The sequence below is a fragment of the Elephas maximus genome, chromosome 7 (genome assembly GCF_024166365.1).
Source record: "Elephas maximus indicus isolate mEleMax1 chromosome 7, mEleMax1 primary haplotype, whole genome shotgun sequence".
Taxonomy (NCBI): Eukaryota; Metazoa; Chordata; class Mammalia; order Proboscidea; family Elephantidae; genus Elephas; species Elephas maximus.
In genome coordinates, this window is record NC_064825.1 from 118,363,216 (window position 1) to 118,383,671 (window position 20,456).

Below are 20,456 nucleotides of genomic sequence, written 5' to 3' on the forward strand. Positions count from 1 at the left end.
CATGCCAGTATCTGAGAAACATTCCAGGTGCAGTAGAAGAGAGTGAAAGGCACAACTTTTAAGACTTAACATTACATACACTAGGTTGTATTCCTCATTACATTCTCTTTTAATTCACCAGTGTGATGGGAGTGGTACATGGTAAGCAATGCTCACCACCACTAGCAAGGTCATGTGGACTCTTCTGTTATAGTCAGCATTTAGTCAATGAAAGTGCAATGAGAATACTGCCTTGCACTTGGTAGATATGGGGCAACAAATTCAAATGTATTCAGCACATCGGTAAACATTGATTATAGAAGTGAATGACAGATACCACCCTTAAATCCATGAAACCTGAAGTCTGAAGTATCAAAGAGGTAAGTAACTTAGTCATGTTCACTTAGTTATAAATACTGGACTCAGGATTTGGACCCAGACAGAATGACTCCAAGAGTTCATGCTTTAAACCCCTGTGCCATACATCAACTTGCCCATAGTCCTAGAAAGAAAAGCAAGGAAACAGGTATTTAATAATTCATGATAGCTGGTGAGATGTCACCAAATACAAAAGGGAGAGGACCAAAAAGATAAATTTAGGACAATGTTTTGGTGTTCAGGAAGACTCCCTACCGGGACACTTACTGCCTGAAGGAGAAAGAATTTCAATCCTGTAGAATCGCTTGGCAGTTGAGTTTAATCAAGATGCAGACACAGCTCTCTGAACTGATGGTCTGGACTCAAGGTAAAGCCTGTGAACTTCTTCTGCTAATGGCCACCAAAGAGTTAAGAAAGTGACGTATGGAGTTAACCGAGATAGAAAGACATGTAAGTGACATTGGGACAGAGCCTCAGTTGTCGGTCCTGGCTGTTTCAGGCCCCAGGTAGTCCCTGAGGTATATGCCAATGATGTCAGACATAGCAGTGAAAAAGGGACACCCAGATTTGGAGACGCTCCTCATGCAATAGTGGTTAGGAGCTCAGCTGCTAACCAAAAGGTAAACGGTTCAAATCCAGCAGCCACTCCTTGGAAACCCTATGGGGCAGTCCTGCTCTGTCCTAAAGAGTCACTATGAGTTGCACTCGACTCCACAGCCTCGGGTTTGTTTGTTTCTTTCTTTGTTTTTCCTCACAATGATAATACCTTTCATGGCATAACCTTTGCCAGTTCAAAGGCCTGTGCATGTGTTTCCCTCATTTGTACTTTTAACACCACTGAGGCAGCCATGTCTGCGGTCTTTAGCCCGATTTTACATGCAAGAAGCTGAGGTTTAGAGTAAGTGGAAGATCAAGCATTCAAAAGCAAGTTTTCAGAATCCAAGGCCTTCCCCATGCAAGGACAGATGGTCCCTGAACTCACGTAAGTAAACAAGACATAAAGTCTCTAAAGAATAGGAACTTAAAATCAACAAAAAGAAAAAGCCTCAGCAGGGGATCTCAAATCTACATATTCACTCAACCCCCAGAGTCTGAGATTCTCTTGAGAACAGCTCCTAATCCCACACCTCTCAAGAATAAACCCCCATTTGTGCAAATACAACAATATCACCTTGGGACCCATCAGTCTGCAGCAGATGTAGAAAAGGATATTCTAACATAAACACAATTCCAGAAAAGTAACCCCTACTGTATTTTTTCTACACAGGCACACAATACTATAGTGTCTAGACTAAAAACCTAAGCCTTTACATCAGAGAAAAACACCAGGCATTTTATCTTTGCCTCTTTGCAACACTTCACCTCCAAAAACCAGAGTGGAACCAGAGTAGCAGGATCAGCTCGCTGATGGGGTGAGTTGGGAGTACTTTGACCAATCAGCACTTAAAACGATGCCTTGAACATTGTTTTTAGTCTTGTTTACCAGCTCACACTTTGGAAAGAGAACAGTCAGGTCTAGGCCCAAAGCTTGCTTTAGTTAAGGATATCTCCGAAAGGGCTGCAGGAAAGGTCAGTAATACCTGAATGTAGAAACTGCCGCTGATTACAGCAATACTGACATAATCATATATAAATATGAGTTTCTTTTGCCCCTCACCCTGTCATGGATTGAATTGTGTCCCCCTAAAATATCTGCCAACCTGCTTAGGCCATGATTCCCAGCATTGTGTGGTTGTCCTCTAATTTCTGATTCTAATTTTATGTTAAAGAGGATTAAAGCGGGATTGTAACACCCTTACTAAGGTCACATCCCTGATCCACTGAAGTTTCCCTGGAGTGTATCCTGTACCACCTTTTATTTTACAAGAGGTAAAAGGAAAGAGAAGCAAGCAGAGAGTTGGGATGTCATACTACTAATAAAGCAGGGCCGGGAGTAGAACGCGATCTTTGGACCCAGGGTCCCTGTGCAGAGAAGCTTCTAATCTGGGGAAAGATTGAAGGAAGGCCGACAGAGAGAGAAAGACTTCCCTTGGAGCGGATGCCCCAAATTGGACTTTTATCCAACTTACTATGAAGAAATAAATTTCTCTTTGTTAAAGCCATCCACTTGTGGTATTTCTGTTTTAGCAGCACTAGATGACTAAGACACACCCCTAGCTTATGGGGCACCCTCACCATGCTTTTGCTCGTTTCTTCCTCTGCTTGGAGTTGCCTTCCCTGGCAGTGCCGATCGCCACCTGGTGCAATTGCAAACATATTTCTGAAACCAAATGTGAAGAGTACTTATTTCAGGAAAGGTTTCTAGATCCCCTAACCAGATGAGATCTTTCCCTAAATCAATCAAAAAGTATTTGTTATGCATTTCCCTTTGGACAATACCAAGTACCACCCTCAGAGTCTTTTGTGACAGAAATAGTTTTTGCTCAACCTACCACCTTAAAAATTGGCAACCTGAACCCTTCCAGTGGTGCCAAAAAAGAAAGGCCTCCACAACAACCCTGGCGATGAGCTTCCACAAAGATTACAGCCAAGAAAACCCTATGGAGTGCAGTCCTACTCTGTAACACATGGGGTCACCAAGACTCGGAATCGATTCAATGGATACAGGTTTGGTTTTTGACATATTCACTCTGATTTTTATCACAGGCAATCATGTTAAATGTCTTGAGGACTGTGGATGTAACTTACCATTATAAACCCAAAGTCTCTGCTCAGAAATTTCAACATATGCAATTTTTTATTTTCCTTTAGAAATGAATTGATACTTTTTAATTCCATACCCTGTTTGTTTACCATCTTATAAAACAGTGTGCCTTTAATTTAGTAAAACTGATTGGTTTTGTTGAGTTTCATTGAATTTTGGGACTATTTTCATTGTCGAAGGCATCTGAACTCATAGATCCAAATGAATATAATCCTTCAATGTGGACTCCTGAGGGTACGCACATTTGTTTCAACAATACTGATGAAAACATTTCAGGAACTACATCAATGGACTGATTGTCTCCTCACTCTTACGAACAAATCAATCTCATTGGCTCCTTTTGTCAACTGAAATGCTGTAGCTCTAAACACCAAGAAATGAATATGAATCTCGAATTTCACAATAACGTTATTTCATGGAACATGACCCTTAAATGCAAACAAGTTCATCTAGAGCTCAGCCAGAAAATGGCAGTATGTTCCAGTGCTACAATTAAAAGTGGCAGTGTTTTGGTGAGTGGCATCTGGGCTCTTAAATGCTAGCAAGCAACCATCTAAGATGCATCAATCAGCCTCAACCCACCTGGAGCAAAGGAGAATGAAGAACACCAAAGACACAAGCTAAATATGAGCCCAAGAGACTGAAAGGGCCACATAAACCAGAGACTACATCAGCCTGAGACCAGAAAAACTAGATGGTGCCCTGTTACCACCAATGGCTGCCCTGACAGGGAACACAACAGAGAATCCCTGATGGAGCAGGAGAAGAGTGGGATGCAGACCTCAAATTCTCATAAAAAGACCAGACTTGATGGTCTGACTGAGACTAGAGGGACCCCAGAGGTCATGGTCCCCAGTCCCTCTGTTAGCCCAAGACTGAAACCATTCCTGCAGCCAGCTGTTCAAACAGGAATTGGACTGTAACGATATTGGTGAGGAGTGAGCTTCTTGGCTCAAGCAGACACATGAGACTATGTGGGCAGCTCCTATCTGGAGCCGAGATTTGAAGGCAGAGGGGGACAGGAGCTGGTTGAACAGTCACAGGGAATACAGGGTAGAGAGGAGGAGTGTGCTGTCTCGTTAGGGGGAGAGCAGCTAGGAGTACATAACAAGATGTGTACAGTTCTTTGTATGACAGACTGACTTGATTTGTGAACTTTCACTTAAAGCACAATTTTAAAAAAAGCATAAAAATAAATAATTTTTTTTAAAAAGTGGCAGTGTTTCCACTTGCTGAGAGATGTTGTTGTTAGCTGTCATCTACTGTGCCAACATGCCCACTTCCCACTCATGGCAATTCCACCCACAACAGAATGAAACACTGCCTTGTCCTATGCCATTCTCATGATTAATTGCAGATCAGGCCCCTGAGAGATAGTATGTCTGTAAACTGTGCTTTAAATGCAATTTAAGGGATTAAAATACATTTTATAAATATTTAATAGTAACAAAAATTCATATGGAATATACAATGAACGTTACCAAAGAAAACCCAGTGCCGTCGAGTCGATTCCGACTCATATAGACCCTATAGAACAGAGCAGAACTGCCCCATAGGGTTTCCAAGGAGCACCTGGCAGATTCAAACTGCTGACCTCTTGGTTAGCAGCCATAGCACTTAACCACTATGCAACCAGGGTTTCCCAATGAGCATTAACCCAACCCAGTGCCGTCGGGATGTAAAATATCAATCCCTTGGAGCCTCAGTATTATATCGCACTCTAATCGGTCAATAAGCTCTTTTCCTCTACGTTATGTTTTAAGATTTGGCTTGAGAAATGTAGCTCTAGTGAATACATTTTTGCTGCTACACAATGTTCTATTCTTGTCTTTGTCATAATTTCTTTAATCATTATTTAGTTTGTTTATAATTTTTCCTATTATATAAAATGGCTTGATATCTATTTTTTAAAATTCAATTAGAAATTCTCTGTATTGTGACAATGAGTTTATGCCATTTACATTTTTTACCATTACTAACACATGTGGATGTATTTATGCCATCTCACGTGATATCTACCATTCTTGCTTTTCTATACGTTTCTTTTTATACTATTTTCTACCTCCGTTTCATTTCATTGATTTTAAAAATTCTATATTTTCCCTAAATTTAGAAACTAAATACATTTCATTTTTCACTCTTCTTATAGTTATTAAAAATATGCACATCTACATTAGAGTCTAAAGAATTTTAGAGCACTTTAAATCTAATGAACTCCTCAATCTACTATATTAGTGTCCTCTGATATTTTCATTTGCATCATTCTGCCTGGTAGAACTTTGGTTAAGAACTTAGCAGCTATCTGAGAGGTTGTAGGTTGGAACTAACCCAGCAGCCTCTGAGGAAGAAAGACCTGGCACTCTGCTTCCTCAGAGATTATAGCCAGGAAAACCCTATGGGGCAGTTCTACTCTGTCATATACGGTTGCTATGAGTCAAAAATTAACTCAATGGCACCTAAAAACAAGAACATGGAAAATATAATTAGTATTTTTTCCTGCCTGTCTTTATTCCAACTTATCCACTTGTTTACCTGTTTTTAAGCTCACTATTTCTTCTTGTTTCTCAGACTTTCTTCAGGGATCATTTTTCTTTCTTTTAACAGAAAACTTGAAGAACAACTTCAGTACACACTCATTGATGGTAAACTCTCTCCATTTATTTTTGCATTAAAATATTTTAGTTTTTATTCATGTTTTTCATTAGCTTCTTATTTAAAAAAATGTAAAGACTTTATAAAAATGAAATCAAAATACTGGTGTATATTTCACTTAGATTCACCAATTCTTTTTCCTGCCACATTGATTTATAGAGATATTTAGCATACCTCCTATGAACAAAGAAAATCACCTTTATAAAATTTTCATAACAAAGGAAAATGATAGTCATAAATAAACATTCTGATATGTATTCACTATTCAGATTCTCTCACTTTTCCCAATGATATCCTATATAGCTGTTTTCTTTATTTCAGATTCAGGATCTAGTTAAGGATTATGTATTTAATTTAGCTGTAATGTTTTCCTAGACTTTTTTTAATCTAGGGCAACTCCCTGTTTATTTATTTATTTGTTTATTTGTTTTTTACTTATTTATGCCTGTTTGGTGTTTTCTCTATGAAAGTAATACTGCTGAAGTGTTTAAGTTAGTTGATTCGTGAATTTACCATCATGTGGACTATTCAGATTCTTTCCTCATAATTAGATTCAAGATAAGTAGTTTTAGCAACTAAATAACATAAGTTTGAACAATTGTTTACGTAGGTACAACTACAGGCTATGGTTGTTTTCTCTAAGCCCCCCGAGGATTTTATTCTACTCTCTTCTGGCCTTCACTACAGCTTTTGAGAAGTCTGCTTTTCAGACTTCCATCATTCCTTACTCTCCGGCTACTTCTATGAACTTCTCTTTTTCTTGTTTTGCTTTTTTTCACAAATAGTATTTCAAGGTGTGGACAATTTTAATTGATTCTGCTTAAGATACTTCATGATTTCTCTTTTTTTTTTTTGTTCTCTTGGCAGTTGTTAAAACCTCCAACCTGAATGTTTCCTAAAGCATGCCCCCTCTTTCTGAAATGCCCGTTTAATGCATCCTTTATTCTAATGTTCATGTTTCTTAACCTTCATAGTTTCCATCTCATTATCATTCTGTCCTATATTCTGGAGAATTTGTTCATATAGTCTTCCAGCTCATCAGGTCTCATTTGCATCTAATCTATTATTTAGCCCATCTATAGTCTTTTATGGAAAAACCTGGTGGCATAGTGGTTAAGTGCTATGGCTGCTGACCAAAGGGTTGGCAGTTTAAATCCACCAACAGCTCCTTTGAAACTATGTAGGGTACTTCTACTCTATGGTTTAGGGTCACTATGAGTCAGAATCAACCAGAGGACAAAGCGTTTAGTTTTTTTGTGCTTTTGGTTTTCTTCATAGTCCTTTGTTTTAATGATTTTTATTTCCCCTAGGAAATCTATTACATTATTTTATAAATCGGTTTGGTAATCTTTGGTAATATTTTGTTCCTTGCTCTTATTTTAAATTGTTTAATTTCTTGAAATAATGTAAATCTGGTTATTTTATATTAAACAAACGAAAACCCAAACCCATTGCCATCAAGTCAATCCTGACTCACACTGACCCTAGAGGATAGGGTAGAACCGCCTCACAGAGTTTCCAGGAAGTGCCCGGTGGATTGGAACTGCCAACCTTTTGCTTAGCAGCCACAAGACTTAACCACTACGCCAATAGTGTTTCCAGTGACCCTATAACTACGCCACTAAAAAAAAAAAAAGGTACTTGATAATTCTAATATCTCAAATTCTGTGTTGTTCAATTCTGCTGTTTGTCATTTCTGCTATCTTTTGCTAAGGATGACTTCTCTTTTATTATTTTTTGATTATCTGCATTTAAGGTAGTTTTTATTGATTTGATCTGTGGGGCTTCTGAAGAACTTGGATTATTGGTGTGCTTTATTACAAGCCTTTGCTTTATTCCTGCCGGATAGCCTAAGGTGCTTACAACCCAGGACAATTTTTTGTTAATTTCTCAGCTCGATAATGCAAATATAAACTCCAAATCTATATGAATTCCTGGTGGAATTTTTTTTTTTTTTTTTTTACTACCACGGTAGCTGTTTTCAGCTATGGACTAAGACTTCTTTACTGAAATGGTAACTTTGAAGGGCTCACACTATCTTTTTGGGTCCATCTACCCTGTGCATATCCAAGACACAATTTCTCATCCCCCACTTACCATTTTAAACCAAAGGTCAGAGTTTCCTGCAATGCCAAAAGTCTTTGGAGCAGCCCAAACATCATCATGACCACCACTCTGGTTTGCAGATTCCTTTTCAATCTTCAGATAACAGGCATTTCCTTTACTTGCTTGAGAGTGTGATATAACTTTAAAATGACCTTTCTTAAATTTTATCCATCACTCCCAGGGTTTTTACAGACCACTTTTACTCACTAATGTCTACACTATACATCCTGGTACAGATGTTTGAAGAGATTTTCAAAAATGATTTTATCCACCCTGGTGTTTGTTTTTTGCATGCATACTTGTTTTCTGTTATATGTTAGAAAAAATACGACAAAGATACTCTGAAGCCTTGAAACACATGTGAACCATGAACATATCTTATGTGAAATTGCTCTCTAATTCATGCTACTAATATTAACTTGCTGGTCCAGAATTAAATGACAAACATCTGAGAAAAGCTATTCGTTGTTGAAAATGCTACATAATCTTATTCGAATATTACTCTGTGTAAATATATATATCTATCTTTTTTTTTTTTTTTTTATCTATTTACAGTAGTTGGAAAGTGTGCTGATCCATGTTTTTTAGAACCACGTATATCAGGACTCAGTTTTCTCCCACGACAATCTTCTCCATTTTGAATGTAAATTGATGGCTCAAATATAGCTGTTTACCTGTTGGTTTCTTATAAAAGAAATAGAATAAATACACGTAAAGCAATAAACCTTTTTGTTCTTTGCATGAAAACTCAACTCAAAAAAGTGACTGTTTTATTTCAGTAAGTAACAAAGCTTTCCCTTCTTTTCTCAGTCTTTCTTTTTATCCTTCCGAGGCAACTAGTAGCCATGACACAACAAAATGCCACGGAAGTAACTGAATTCTTCCTACTGGGATTTGGTGGCCAACACAGGTTTCGGCATGTCCTCTTCACTGTATTTCTAGTGATCTATGTGACCTCCATGCTGGGTAATATTGGGATGATCCTACTCATTAAGACAGATTCCAGACTTCAGACACCCATGTACTTCTTCCTACGACATTTGGCTTTTGTTGACATCTGCTATACCTCTGCCATTACTCCCAAGATGCTTCAAAACTTCGTAGTAGAAAATAAATCAATATCATTCATGGGATGTGTAATACAATTATTGGTTTATGCAACATTTGCGACTACTGACTGTTACCTCCTGGCAACTATGGCATTGGACCGATATGTAGCCATCTGTAATCCACTTCGCTATCCCATAGTCATGTCCCGAACCGTCTGCATCCAGTTGGTAGTTGGCGCATATGTCATGGGCTCAATAAATGCCTCAGTGCACACAGGATTTACATTTTCACTGTCTTTCTGCAAGTCTAACGTCATCAATCATTTTTGCTGTGATATTCCCTCAATCCTTTCCCTTTCTTGCTCCAATATCAACATAAACATCCTGCTACTTCTTGTCTTTGTGGGATTTAACTTGACATTCACTGTGACGGTCGTCATCTTCTCCTACATATATATCCTGGGTGCCATCCTAAAGATGTCTTCTACAGCTAGGAGGAAAAAAGCCTTCTCCACGTGTGCCTCCCACCTCACAGCAGTCACCATTTTCTATGGGACTCTCTCTTACATGTACTTACAGCCTCACTCTAATAATGCCGAGGAAAATATGAAAGTGGCTTCCACCTTTTATGGCATTGTAATCCCCATGTTGAACCCCCTGATCTACAGCTTGAGAAATAAGGAGGTAAAAGAAGCTCTGAAAGTGATAGGAAAGAAATTCTAGACTACACTCAAATTATTAAAATTCAGCACAACAAAGCATTCAGCATAGATGTTTTACAAAGATTTAATGTTCTGAAACTGAAACTTGTTATCCTCTCAAATTAGCGCTGTCTCTTCAATACGTAAGATCTTAGAATGTGTGAAAAATAGGAAGAACATCTCCGGTATCTAATTTTTCCTGTAATATAGTTTGAGACACATATCTCACACTACCCATCAAGAAAGGCTTTATTGTCTTTAATATTAAGAAGCATGCCTATATTTTACAAAGTATTTAATTTTTTGAAGGGTATTTCAAATGTTTTTAAAGACTAGAAAATCCCGTATTTGTATATAATCAATACTGAAATTAAAGTTCATTATTTTCCATTTATTTAAATAACTTCCGTAAATGGTCTACAATGAGCCTTTTCATAGATTTTGTTCCAATTACTGCACAAAACTGAATACGAAATAAATCTAGTGCTTTCAAAGCGTTTTATGACTCAGGCTATCCTTTTACCTAATATTCCCATATTAGTGAAATGAAAACATTTATTTCTGGTATTAGCTATCCTCTTTATTCTGAATCCACTCCTCCTTACCTAGGCTCAGGGAACTCTTGTGAACAATTTCTATTTGTCTCTCCAGTACAGATACAGAATCTACAACTTAGGTCGAGCTAGAAATCTAAGTGGTAGCCATTCATTTATAATATGGCATACCAATCATATCAATCAGACAACTAATTTCAAACTACAGAAACTCAATGGGAAGACCAAGGGAGGCCAAGAGTCCTTTAAATCAGGAAGAATACTGTCCACAGAAAAGTTTTCAAGGTAGATAGTTTGAAGAGTAGCTGAGGAAACTCCCACCTGAATTTTTGAAATTCCATGCTACCTTGCTAAAAGAACAACTCTCAAGTCAAAACAACAAAATGTGTTACAATGAATTGGCCAGAAAATGCAATGTTAAGTAACAGCTGACAGAGAATTGGGCAAGAGAAAAAGATACATTTTTCAAATTTAATAGTCCACATAAATTTTAAGAAGAAAAAATATGTAGTAACTTAACGTCAATAGAGAATGACCTGAAATTTCCCAGAAAACACTATCTTTATAAGGAAATCACATCCCATCCCACCCCAGGGCAGACCCAAGTACCTTCATGAACCAGGACCAAAGGTCACTGCTACAGAGTCATTAGAAAAGTAGACAGAGGATAGCCTGAAGCTCTGGAAGGGGATATTTGAGATCCAGTTAAGAGAAAAATGAGGATGGAGGCAGGGAAGAGAGGAGACAAGAGGGAAGTGTGTGTAGTTACAAAAGCAACACAAAGAATTCTGGTTTAGGAACTTTTCAGTATCTTGAATGTGGTGACGTTCAATATCACACTCGTGATAAAATTGTATACAACCTAATGTACACACATACAAATAAGTACAAGAAAAACGGGCTGACTAAGGTCAGTGGATCCCATCAAAGTCAATATCCTGGTTATAATATTATACTACAGTTTTGCAAAATGTTATCATTGGGAGTATATTTCTTTTCTATAAAATTTAGTGGCTTAAACAACACAGACTTACCATCTTTCAGTTCTTGAGGTCAGAAGTCCCAAATGAGAAGTCTCACTGAGTGTCATGGATTGAAATGTGTACCCCAAAAATATTTGTCAGCTTAGCTAGGCCATGATTCCCAGTATTGTGTGAATTGACCACCATTTTGTCATCTGCTGGGATTTTCTTGTGTGTTCTAAATCTTATCTCTGTGATGTTAATGAAACGAGATTAGCGGCAGCTATACTAATGAGGCATGACTCAATCTACAAGACATGGTTCAGTTTTAAGTCAGTGTCTTTTGAGATATAAAAGAGAAAAGCAAGCAGAGAGACATGGGGACCTCATACCACCAAAGAACAAGAGCCAGCAGAATAGCACGTTCTTTGAATCCAGGGTCCAAGTGCTGAGAAGCTCTCCTTGACCGGGGAAGGTTGATGACGAGGACTTCCGCAGAGCCGATGGAAAGAAATCCTTCCCCCGGAGCTGTTGTTGTTAGGTGCCATCGAGTAGGTTCCGACTCATAGCGACTCTATGCACAACAGAACACAACACTGCCCAGTCCCGAGCCATCCTTACAATTGTTGTTATGCTTGAGCTCATTGTTGCAGCCACTGTGTCAATCCACCTTGTTGAGGGTCTTCCTCGTTTCCATTGACCCTGTACTCTGCCAAGCATGATGTCCTTCTCTAGGGACTGATCCCTCCTGACAACATGTTCAAATTATGTAAGATGCAGTCTTGCCATCCTTGCTTGTAAGGAGCATTCTGATTGTACTTCTAAGACAGATTCATTCTTTCAGCAGTCCATGGTATATTCAATATTCATTGCCAATACAATTCAAAGTTGTCAGTTCTTCTTCAGTCTTCCTTATTCATTGTCCAGCTTTCACATGCATATGATGCGATTGAAACTACCATGGCTTGAGTCAGGCGCACCTTAGTCTTCAGGGTGACATCTTTGCTCTTCAACACTTCAAAGAGGTCCTTTGCAGCAGATTTACCCAATGCAATGCATCTTTTGATTCCTTGACTGCTGCTTCCATGGCTGTTGATTGTGGATCCAAGCAAAATGAAATTATGACAACTTCAACCTTTTCTCCGTTTATCATGGTATTGCTCATTGGTCCAGTTGTGACGATTTTTGTTTTCTTAATGTTGAGGTGCAATCCATACTGAAGGCTGTGGTCCTTGATCTTCATTAGTAAGTGCTTCAAGTCCTCTTCACTTTGAGCAAACAAGGTTGTGTCATCTGCATAACACAGGTTTTTAATGAGTCTTCCTCCAATCCTGATGCCCTGTTCTTCTTCATATAGTCCAGCTTCTCATATTATTTGCTCAGCATACAGATTAAATAGGCATGGTGAAAGAATACAACCCTGACGCACACCTTTTCTGACTTTAAACCAATCAGTATCCCCTTGTTCTGTCCAAACAACTGCCTCTTGATCTATGTGAAGGTTCCTCATGAGCACAATTAAGTGTTCTGGAATTCCCATTCTTCCCAATATTGTCCATAATTTGTTATGATCCACTCAGTCGAATGCCTTTGTGCACTTCTAGCCTCCTAGACTGTGAAAGAATAAGTCTCTCTTTGTTAAAGCCACCCACTTGTGGTATTTCTAACAGCACTAGATAACTAAAACACTGGGCTAAAATCCAGGGTTATCAGGATACGTTCCTTCCTAGTGGCTCTAGGAGAGAATCTATTTCCTTGCCTTTTTCAGCTAGTAGAAGTCACCTGCATTCCTGGCTCTTAACCCCATTCACTGTCTTCACAGTCAACATCATAACATCTTTAAATCTCTCTCTGGCTTTTGCTCTTCTGCCTCCCTTTTCTCCTTATAGGGCCCTTGTAATTACAGTCAACCCACTTGAGTAACCTAAGATAGTCTACTCCTCTCAAGGTCGGCAGATTAGTAAACTTCATTCCATCTGCAACCTTAATTTCCCTTTGCCTGCGACCTAGCATACTCACAGGTTCCAGGGATTGGGGTGGACAGTGTTGGGGGGGACATTATTTTGCCTACCACAGAGGGAAACTGGGCAAAGCGTAAAAGGGATATTTTTGTATTATCCCTTAGAGCAGCATGTGATGCACAATTATTTCAATAAAAATATCAATTAAAAATACATTTAACAGAAATGGTGGTTTATCTATGCTGGGGATAACTTCGTTTTCGCTGTATTGATCATCATTCCCATACACATATATCCTTCACCATCCTCAGCTAGCCCTCTGCTATAGGGAAAGAAAAGGCTTTCCTCACCGTCTGCTTTCTACCTAACAGCCGTCAAACTAAAACCCAATTGAAAAAAAAATGTTTTCCTGGCCCGAACTGAAAATCGTTATTTTTCTTGCTCTGCTTTTTTTAGCTCACCGATTTTTTTTTAAGTTGGAAGCAAGACCATTGAACCACTTGTGTTTGGTTTTCATCGGAAGTCCACATATGGCAAACGCTTCTTTGCACAGGGCTGGAAAAGACAGAGTTCATTGATTCGGCGAGCGACACTGCACAGCACAGCTGTAGGTGAGGACTGCTGTTCCGCCAGATGATTCACAGGCCAGAGTTCACTGTTAGGGAAACGATACCTCACTTGTCCTTAACAACTTAGAGCCAAAATTAGTGGTAGTCTAGAAAAACTGGAATTTTCTCTTTGAAAGTGGATGTTGCCAGTAGATTAACTCAGTCACTTCTAGGAATTAACGCTGGCAATGAAAGAATTAAAAGAAAGACGCACAGGTCGGTACATAAAAAAGCGTGCCTGTACCAAAATTTCCATTGATTTGCAACAGGCTTATTCTGTAACCCTGGCTAATGGTTCTAATATGATTAATTTGGTGATTTGCTCAGAAATGATAATGAAATTGAATGGCAAGTGTCAGGGCAAGATGACACTTCTGAAGACTCTGACTCAGTGCACCTTGACTCATAGGCGTTAACCATCGCAGAACGTGGTGACAGCGACAAGGTTTAAAAGAAAAAATTGACTGGTGTAAAGTGTGCCGCACACATGCTGCAATTGGTTAGTAAAGGTGCAATAAAGGGTGCTGAACTGGAAGACTTTTTAGGAGAATGTCATGAGCACATTCTAACACTTCATATTCTGACATGGTCTACCTAATTTTCTGAAAATAATTTAAGGAAACCTGTATTGGATTGCCCAGCAAGGTGGAACAGTATATACAGCTTGTTAGAAACCTTAACAAGGTGCAAAATTCTCTGTGATGTGTTAGCTAGGATTAGTATGAAATATTACTTTTCTAATGACAAATGGGCATATGTCAAATTACTTTTGGAGACTTAAAAACCTTCAAAGAAACTTAAGGTAAGATTGCACAGTGAACAATTAACCAGGAGTGATGTTTTTGGCATGTATGTGGAAACTAAGCTAAAATTAAGAACTTTTAGTAATACATTTGGAAACACATTTGTTGACAAATTTAATGTCAGGGAAAAAGTTATTGAAAATGATAACGTATTAGCAGCAGTTTATCTAGATTCTCATTATCAATTTCTAATTTTCAGCTTAACTTGAAGGCCATATGACATTTAAAAAGCATTTGGGAAATGGTAGAAAATCTGAAAGGAGCAATACTGAGAGTGTGACAAGGGAAAGCAATTCAGGAAATCCTCTCGTTTCAAATAATGTTGATGAGATGGAATTATTTCTCAAAATGAAAGAAAAAAAAGTTAAATTGAGATCAAATGTACACAATGTTAACATTGACTCTATATAAGCAAGGCTTCTAACCAAAAGATCGGCAGTTCGAATCCACCAGGTGCTCGTTGGAAACCCTATGGGGCAATTCTAGTCTGTCTGGTAGAGTCACTATAAGCTGAAATTTTTTTATGTTAGCAAGCTTTGATGGTGTACAAAGAGTTGAGAAGAATAATATCCCCAGTTATGTGAAATTGTAGTTTGGGGTGCACTAGCTAGGTCAGTGTGGAGACAGCTCTTTCAGGTTTGAAATTCGTCTTCCGAGACAACAGGGGTATCTTAAATGAAAAAATGTTAGAAGACATTTTTTTAGGTAGATGTAATTGTGGTTTATTGCAATGGTGTTCTCTAAATGAACCGTATAATTGTGTTTTAATTAAATCTATAGTTGTAATAAAATGTTTATTTTATGTAATGTTATGGCAATTTGTCAGCTTAAAACTGGGGTGAAAAAGTATTAAATATTTTATTGTACTTTACCTTTATGTATTGCTATATTAAGTATGGTAGCATACTTTGTATTTCTGTCATTAACAAATTCTTGTCAATTTTACATGAATATTAAGTGTTAGTAGTGATATGTCCCCTACATCAAAATGAAATTTGTATTCAATGTATTTTATAGTATCAAATTGAGAATTTCCTACTAAAAAAGTGTTTTGAATCTTCAATTTAATATTTATGCAGTATGTTAGATGAGTCAGAATTGACTCGAGGGCACTGGGTTTTTTTTTTTTAATATTAGAAGTGTTTTTATCACAATACTATTTTTATTTTTTTATTGTACTTTAGATGAAAGTTTACAGAGCAAACTAGTTTCTCATTAATAATTAATACACATATTATTTTGTGACATTGGTTGCCAACCCCACGACATGTCAACATTCTCCCCTTCTCCTCTCATGTTCCCCATTTACCAGCTTTCCTGTCCCCTCTTGCCTTTTTATCTTTGCCCCTGGGCTGGTGTGCCCATTTAGTCTCATTTTGTTTTATGGCCCTGTCTAATCTTTGGCTGAAGGGTGAACCTCAGAAGTGACTTCATTACTGAGCTAAAAGGGTATTCAGGGACCATACTCTCAGAGTTTTTCCAGTCTCCATCAGGCCAGTAAGTCTGATCTTTTTTGTGTGTGTGCGAGTTAAAATTTTGCTCTACATTTTTATGTAGCACTATCCAGGACCCTCTGTTGTGATCCAAGTTAGAGCAGTCTGTGGTGGTAGCCGGGCACTATCTAGTTGTGCTGGACTCAGTCGAATGGAGGCTGTGGTAGTTGTGGTCCATTAGTCCTTCAGACTAATCTTTCCCTTGTGTCTTTGGTTTACTTCATTCTCCCTTGCTCCAGATGGGGTGAGACCAGTCAGGCATCTTAGCGGGCTGCTCACAAGCTTTTAAGACCCCAGACACAACTCACCAAAGTAGAATGCAGAACATTTTCTTTCTAAACTATGTTATGCCAACTGAGTTAGATGTTCCCCGAGACCATGGTCCCCACAGGCCTCAGCCCAGTAATTTGGTCCCTCAGAGAGTTTGAATGTGTATGGAGGCTCCATCACCTTGCCTTGGACAAGTTGTACTGGCTTCCCCAGTATTGTGCACTGTCTTGCCCTTCACCAAAGTTACCACTTATCTATTGTCTATGTAGTCTTTTTCCCTCCCACACGTCCCCTGCCTTGTAACCATCAAAGATTGTTTCTTAAGAACTAGTTGGTGCCTGGCCACAACCGATGACTGCCCTGACAGGGAGCACAACAGAGAACCCCTGAGGGAGCAGGAGATCAGTGGGTTGCAGACCCCAAATTCTCATAAAAAGACCAGACTTAATGGTCTGACTGAGACTAGGGGAATCCCGGCAGTCATGGTCCCCAAACCTTCTGTTGGCCCAGGACAGGAACCACTCCCGAAGACAACTCATCAGACATGGAAGGGACTGGACAGTGGGTAGGAGAGAGATGCTGATGAAGAGTGAGCTAATTATATCAGGTGGACACTTGAGACTGTGTTGGCATCTCCTGTCTGGAGGGGGGATGGGAGGATAGAGAGAGTTGGAAGCTGGCAAAATTGTCACGAAAGGAGAGACTGGAAGGGCTGACTCATTAGGGGGAGAGCAAGTGGGAGTATGGAGTAAGGTGTATATAAACTTATATGTGACAGTCTGACTTGATATGTAAACGTTTACTTGAAGCTCAATAAAAGTTAAAAAAAAAAAAAAGATTGTTTCTTTTTGTATACAAACCTTGTCATGAATTTTTATAGTAATATTCTCATACAATATTTATTCTTTTGTGATTGACTTATTTCACTCAGCATAATGCTCTCCAGATTCATCCACGTTATAGATGCCTCACAGATTCGTCATTGCTTTTTATCTTTGTGTCGTATTTTATCGTGTGTATGTACCACAGTGTATCCATTCATCAGTTGATGGGCACCTAGGTAGTTTCCATCTTTTTGTTATTGTGAACGATGCTAAAATGAACATGGATGTGCATATGCCTATTTGTGTGACAGCTCTTATTTCTCCAGGATAAATTCCTAGGAGCAAGATTGCTGTATCATATGGTATTTCTATTGCTAGCTTCTTAAGGAAGCACCATATCATTTTCCAAAACGGTTATACCAGTTTGCATTCCCACCAGTATAAGAGTCATAATACTATATATAAAGTGACAGTGCTGCAGTGAATTCCACTATGTGTTTAAAAATAGAATTTTTGGAAAAATAGTACATTTTGCATCATGTTTTTCTTTGTATTGAAATGTGAGACACTGATTAAAACTGAACATCATTGTCACCTTAGATTTAATGATCACTGAATGTGTAGAAAGAAACAGTTAAATATTGCTACTTTCAAAGCTCATTACAAAATCTTGGGATGAACAAAATTCAAGTTAATATAAAAACTCAATATTATTTGCAATATAAGGAATGAAAATTTGATAGCCACATTACTTCAGGTGAAATTGTCCCAGATTTTCCATTTGCAGAATATAAATTTGGGATTGGAGAGTGAAAAACGCATCATGATTGAAAAGCAAAACCTGAACAGAACTGAATTTTTTAAATTTTGGTGAACCAGAACGGAAAATAATTATGGTTCCTAGCCTTGCGTGAAAGTGACGCATTTAATCTGTAGTACTGACTAATCTCTAGTACTAACATGAGTTTTTATGTAGTAGCTGACTAGTGAGGTTAAGAAAAATGTCATCAAATTTCAGCCAAAGCTATTTCTGCTAGCAGGCAAAAGGTAATGACTTCCTATCACCATAGGGAAAGTGGAGGTAGATTGGTGAGGAATAACATGCCAGTATCTGAGAAACATTCCAGGTGCAGTAGAAGAGAGTGAAAGGCACAACTTTTAAGACTTAACATTACATACACTAGGTTGTATTCCTCGTTACATTCCCTTTTAATTCACCAGTGTGATGGGAGTGGTACATGGTAAGCAATGCTCATCACCACTAGCAAGGTCATGTGGACTCTTCTATTATAGTCAGCATTTGGTCAATGAAAGTGCAATGAGAATACTGCCTTGCACTTGGTAGATATGGGGCAACAAATTCAAATGTATTCAGCACATCAGTAAACATCGATCATATAAGTGAATGACAGACACCACCCTTAAATCCATGAAACCTGAAGTCTGAAGTATCAAAGAGGTAAGTAACTTAGTCATGTTCACTCAGTTATAAATACTGGACTCAGGATTTGGACCCAGACAGAATGACTCCAAGAGTTCATGCTTTAAACCCCTATGCCATACATCAACTTGCCCATAGTCCTAGAAAGAAAAGCAAGGAAACAGGTATCTAATAATTCATGATAGCTGGTGAGATGTCACCAAATACAAAAGGGAGAGGACCAAAAAGATAAATTTAGGACAATGTTTTGGTGTTCAGGAAGACTCCCTACCAGGACACCTACTGCCTGAGGGAGAATTTCAATCCAGTAGAATCACCTGGCAGTTGAGTTTAATCAAGATGCAGACACAGCTCTCTCAACTGATGGTCTGGACTCAAGGTAAAGCCTGTGAACTTCTTCTGCTAATGGCCACCAAAGTGTTAAGAAAGTGACGTATGGAGTTAACCGAGATAGAAAGACATGTAAGTGACATTGGGACAGAGCCTCAGATGTCGGTCCTGGCTGTTTCAGGCCCCAGATAGTCCCTGAGGTATATGCCAATGATGTCAGACATAGCAGTGAAAAAGGGACACCCAGATTTGGAGATGCTCCTCATGCAATAGTAGTTAAGAGCTCAGCTGCTAACCAAAAGGTAAACGGTTCAAATCCAGCAGCCACTCCTTGGAAACCCTATGGGGCAGTCCTGCTCTGTCCTAAAGAGTCACTGTGATTTGGACTCGACTCCACAGCCACGGATTGGTTGGTTTGTTTGTTTCTTTGTTTTTCCTAACAATAATACCTTTCATGGCATAACCTTTGCCAGTTCAAAGGCCTGTGCATGTGTTTCCCTCATTTGTACTTTTAACACCACTGAGGCAGCCATGTCTGCTGTCTTTAGCCTGATTTTACATAGAAGAAGCTGAGGTTTAGAGTTAGTGGAAGATCAAGCACTCAAAAGCAAGTTTTCAGAATCCAAGGCCTTCCCCATGCAAGGACAGAGGGTCCCTGAACTCATGTAAGTAAATAAGACATAAAGTCTCTAAAGAATAGGAACTTAAAATCAACAAAAAGAAAAAGCCTCAGCAGGGGATCTCAAATCTACATATTCACTCAACCTCCAGAGTCTGAGATTCTCTAGAGAACAGGTCGTAATCCCACACCTCTCAAGAATAAACCCCCATTTGTGCAAATACAACAATATCACCTTGGGACCCATCAGTCTGCAGCAGATGTAGAAAAGGATACTCTAACATAAATACAATTCCAGAAAAGTAACTCCTACTGTATTTTTTCTACACAGGCACACAATACTATAGTGTCTAGACTAAAAACCCAAGTCTTTACATCAGAGAAAAACACCAGGCATTTTATCTTTGCCTCTTTGCAACACTTCACCTCCAAAAACCAGAGTGGAACTAGAGTAGCAGGATCAGCTCGCTGATGGGGTGAGTTGGGAGTACTTTGACCAATCAGCACTTAAAACGATGCCTTGAACATTGTTTTTAGTCTTGTTTACCAGCTCACACTTTGGAAAGAGAAAAGTCAGGTCTAGGCCCAAAGTTTGCTTTAGTCAAGGATATCTCCGAAAGGGCTGCAGGAAAGGTCAGTAATACCTGAATGTAGAAACTGCCGCTGATTACAGCAATACTGACATAATCATATATAAATATGAGTTTCTTTTGCCTCTCACCCTGTCATGGATTGAATTGTGTCCCCCTAAAATATCTGCCAACCTGGTTAGGCCATGATTCCCAGCATTGTGTGGTTGTCCTCTAATTTCTGATTCTAATTTTATGTTAAAGAGGATTAAAGCGGGATTGTAACACCCTTACTAAGGTCACATCCCTGATCCACTGAAGTTTCCCTGGAGTGTATCCTGTACCACCTTTTATTTTACAAGAGGTAAAAGGAAAGAGAAGCAAGCAGAGAGTTGGGATGTCATACTACTAATAAAGCAGGGCCGGGAGTAGAACGCGATCTTTGGACCCAGG

At 38.8% G+C, this 20,456-nt stretch overlaps 1 protein-coding gene across 1 annotated transcript; it reads left to right on the forward strand.

Annotated features, from left to right (window-relative positions):
* Positions 1-8,664: 8,664 nt before the first annotated feature.
* LOC126079560 (putative olfactory receptor 5AK3) lies at positions 8,665-9,591 on the forward strand. The gene has a single exon (XM_049890653.1). It carries the CDS (start codon positions 8,665-8,667, stop codon positions 9,589-9,591), a length of 927 nt encoding a protein of 308 aa, XP_049746610.1.
* Positions 9,592-20,456: the final 10,865 nt, after the last annotated feature.

What these genes read in the sequence shown, in the direction of transcription:
- LOC126079560 (XM_049890653.1), top strand. Translation starts at nt 8,665, where the DNA reads ATGACACAACAAAATGCCACGGAAGTAACTGAATTCTTCCTACTGGGA.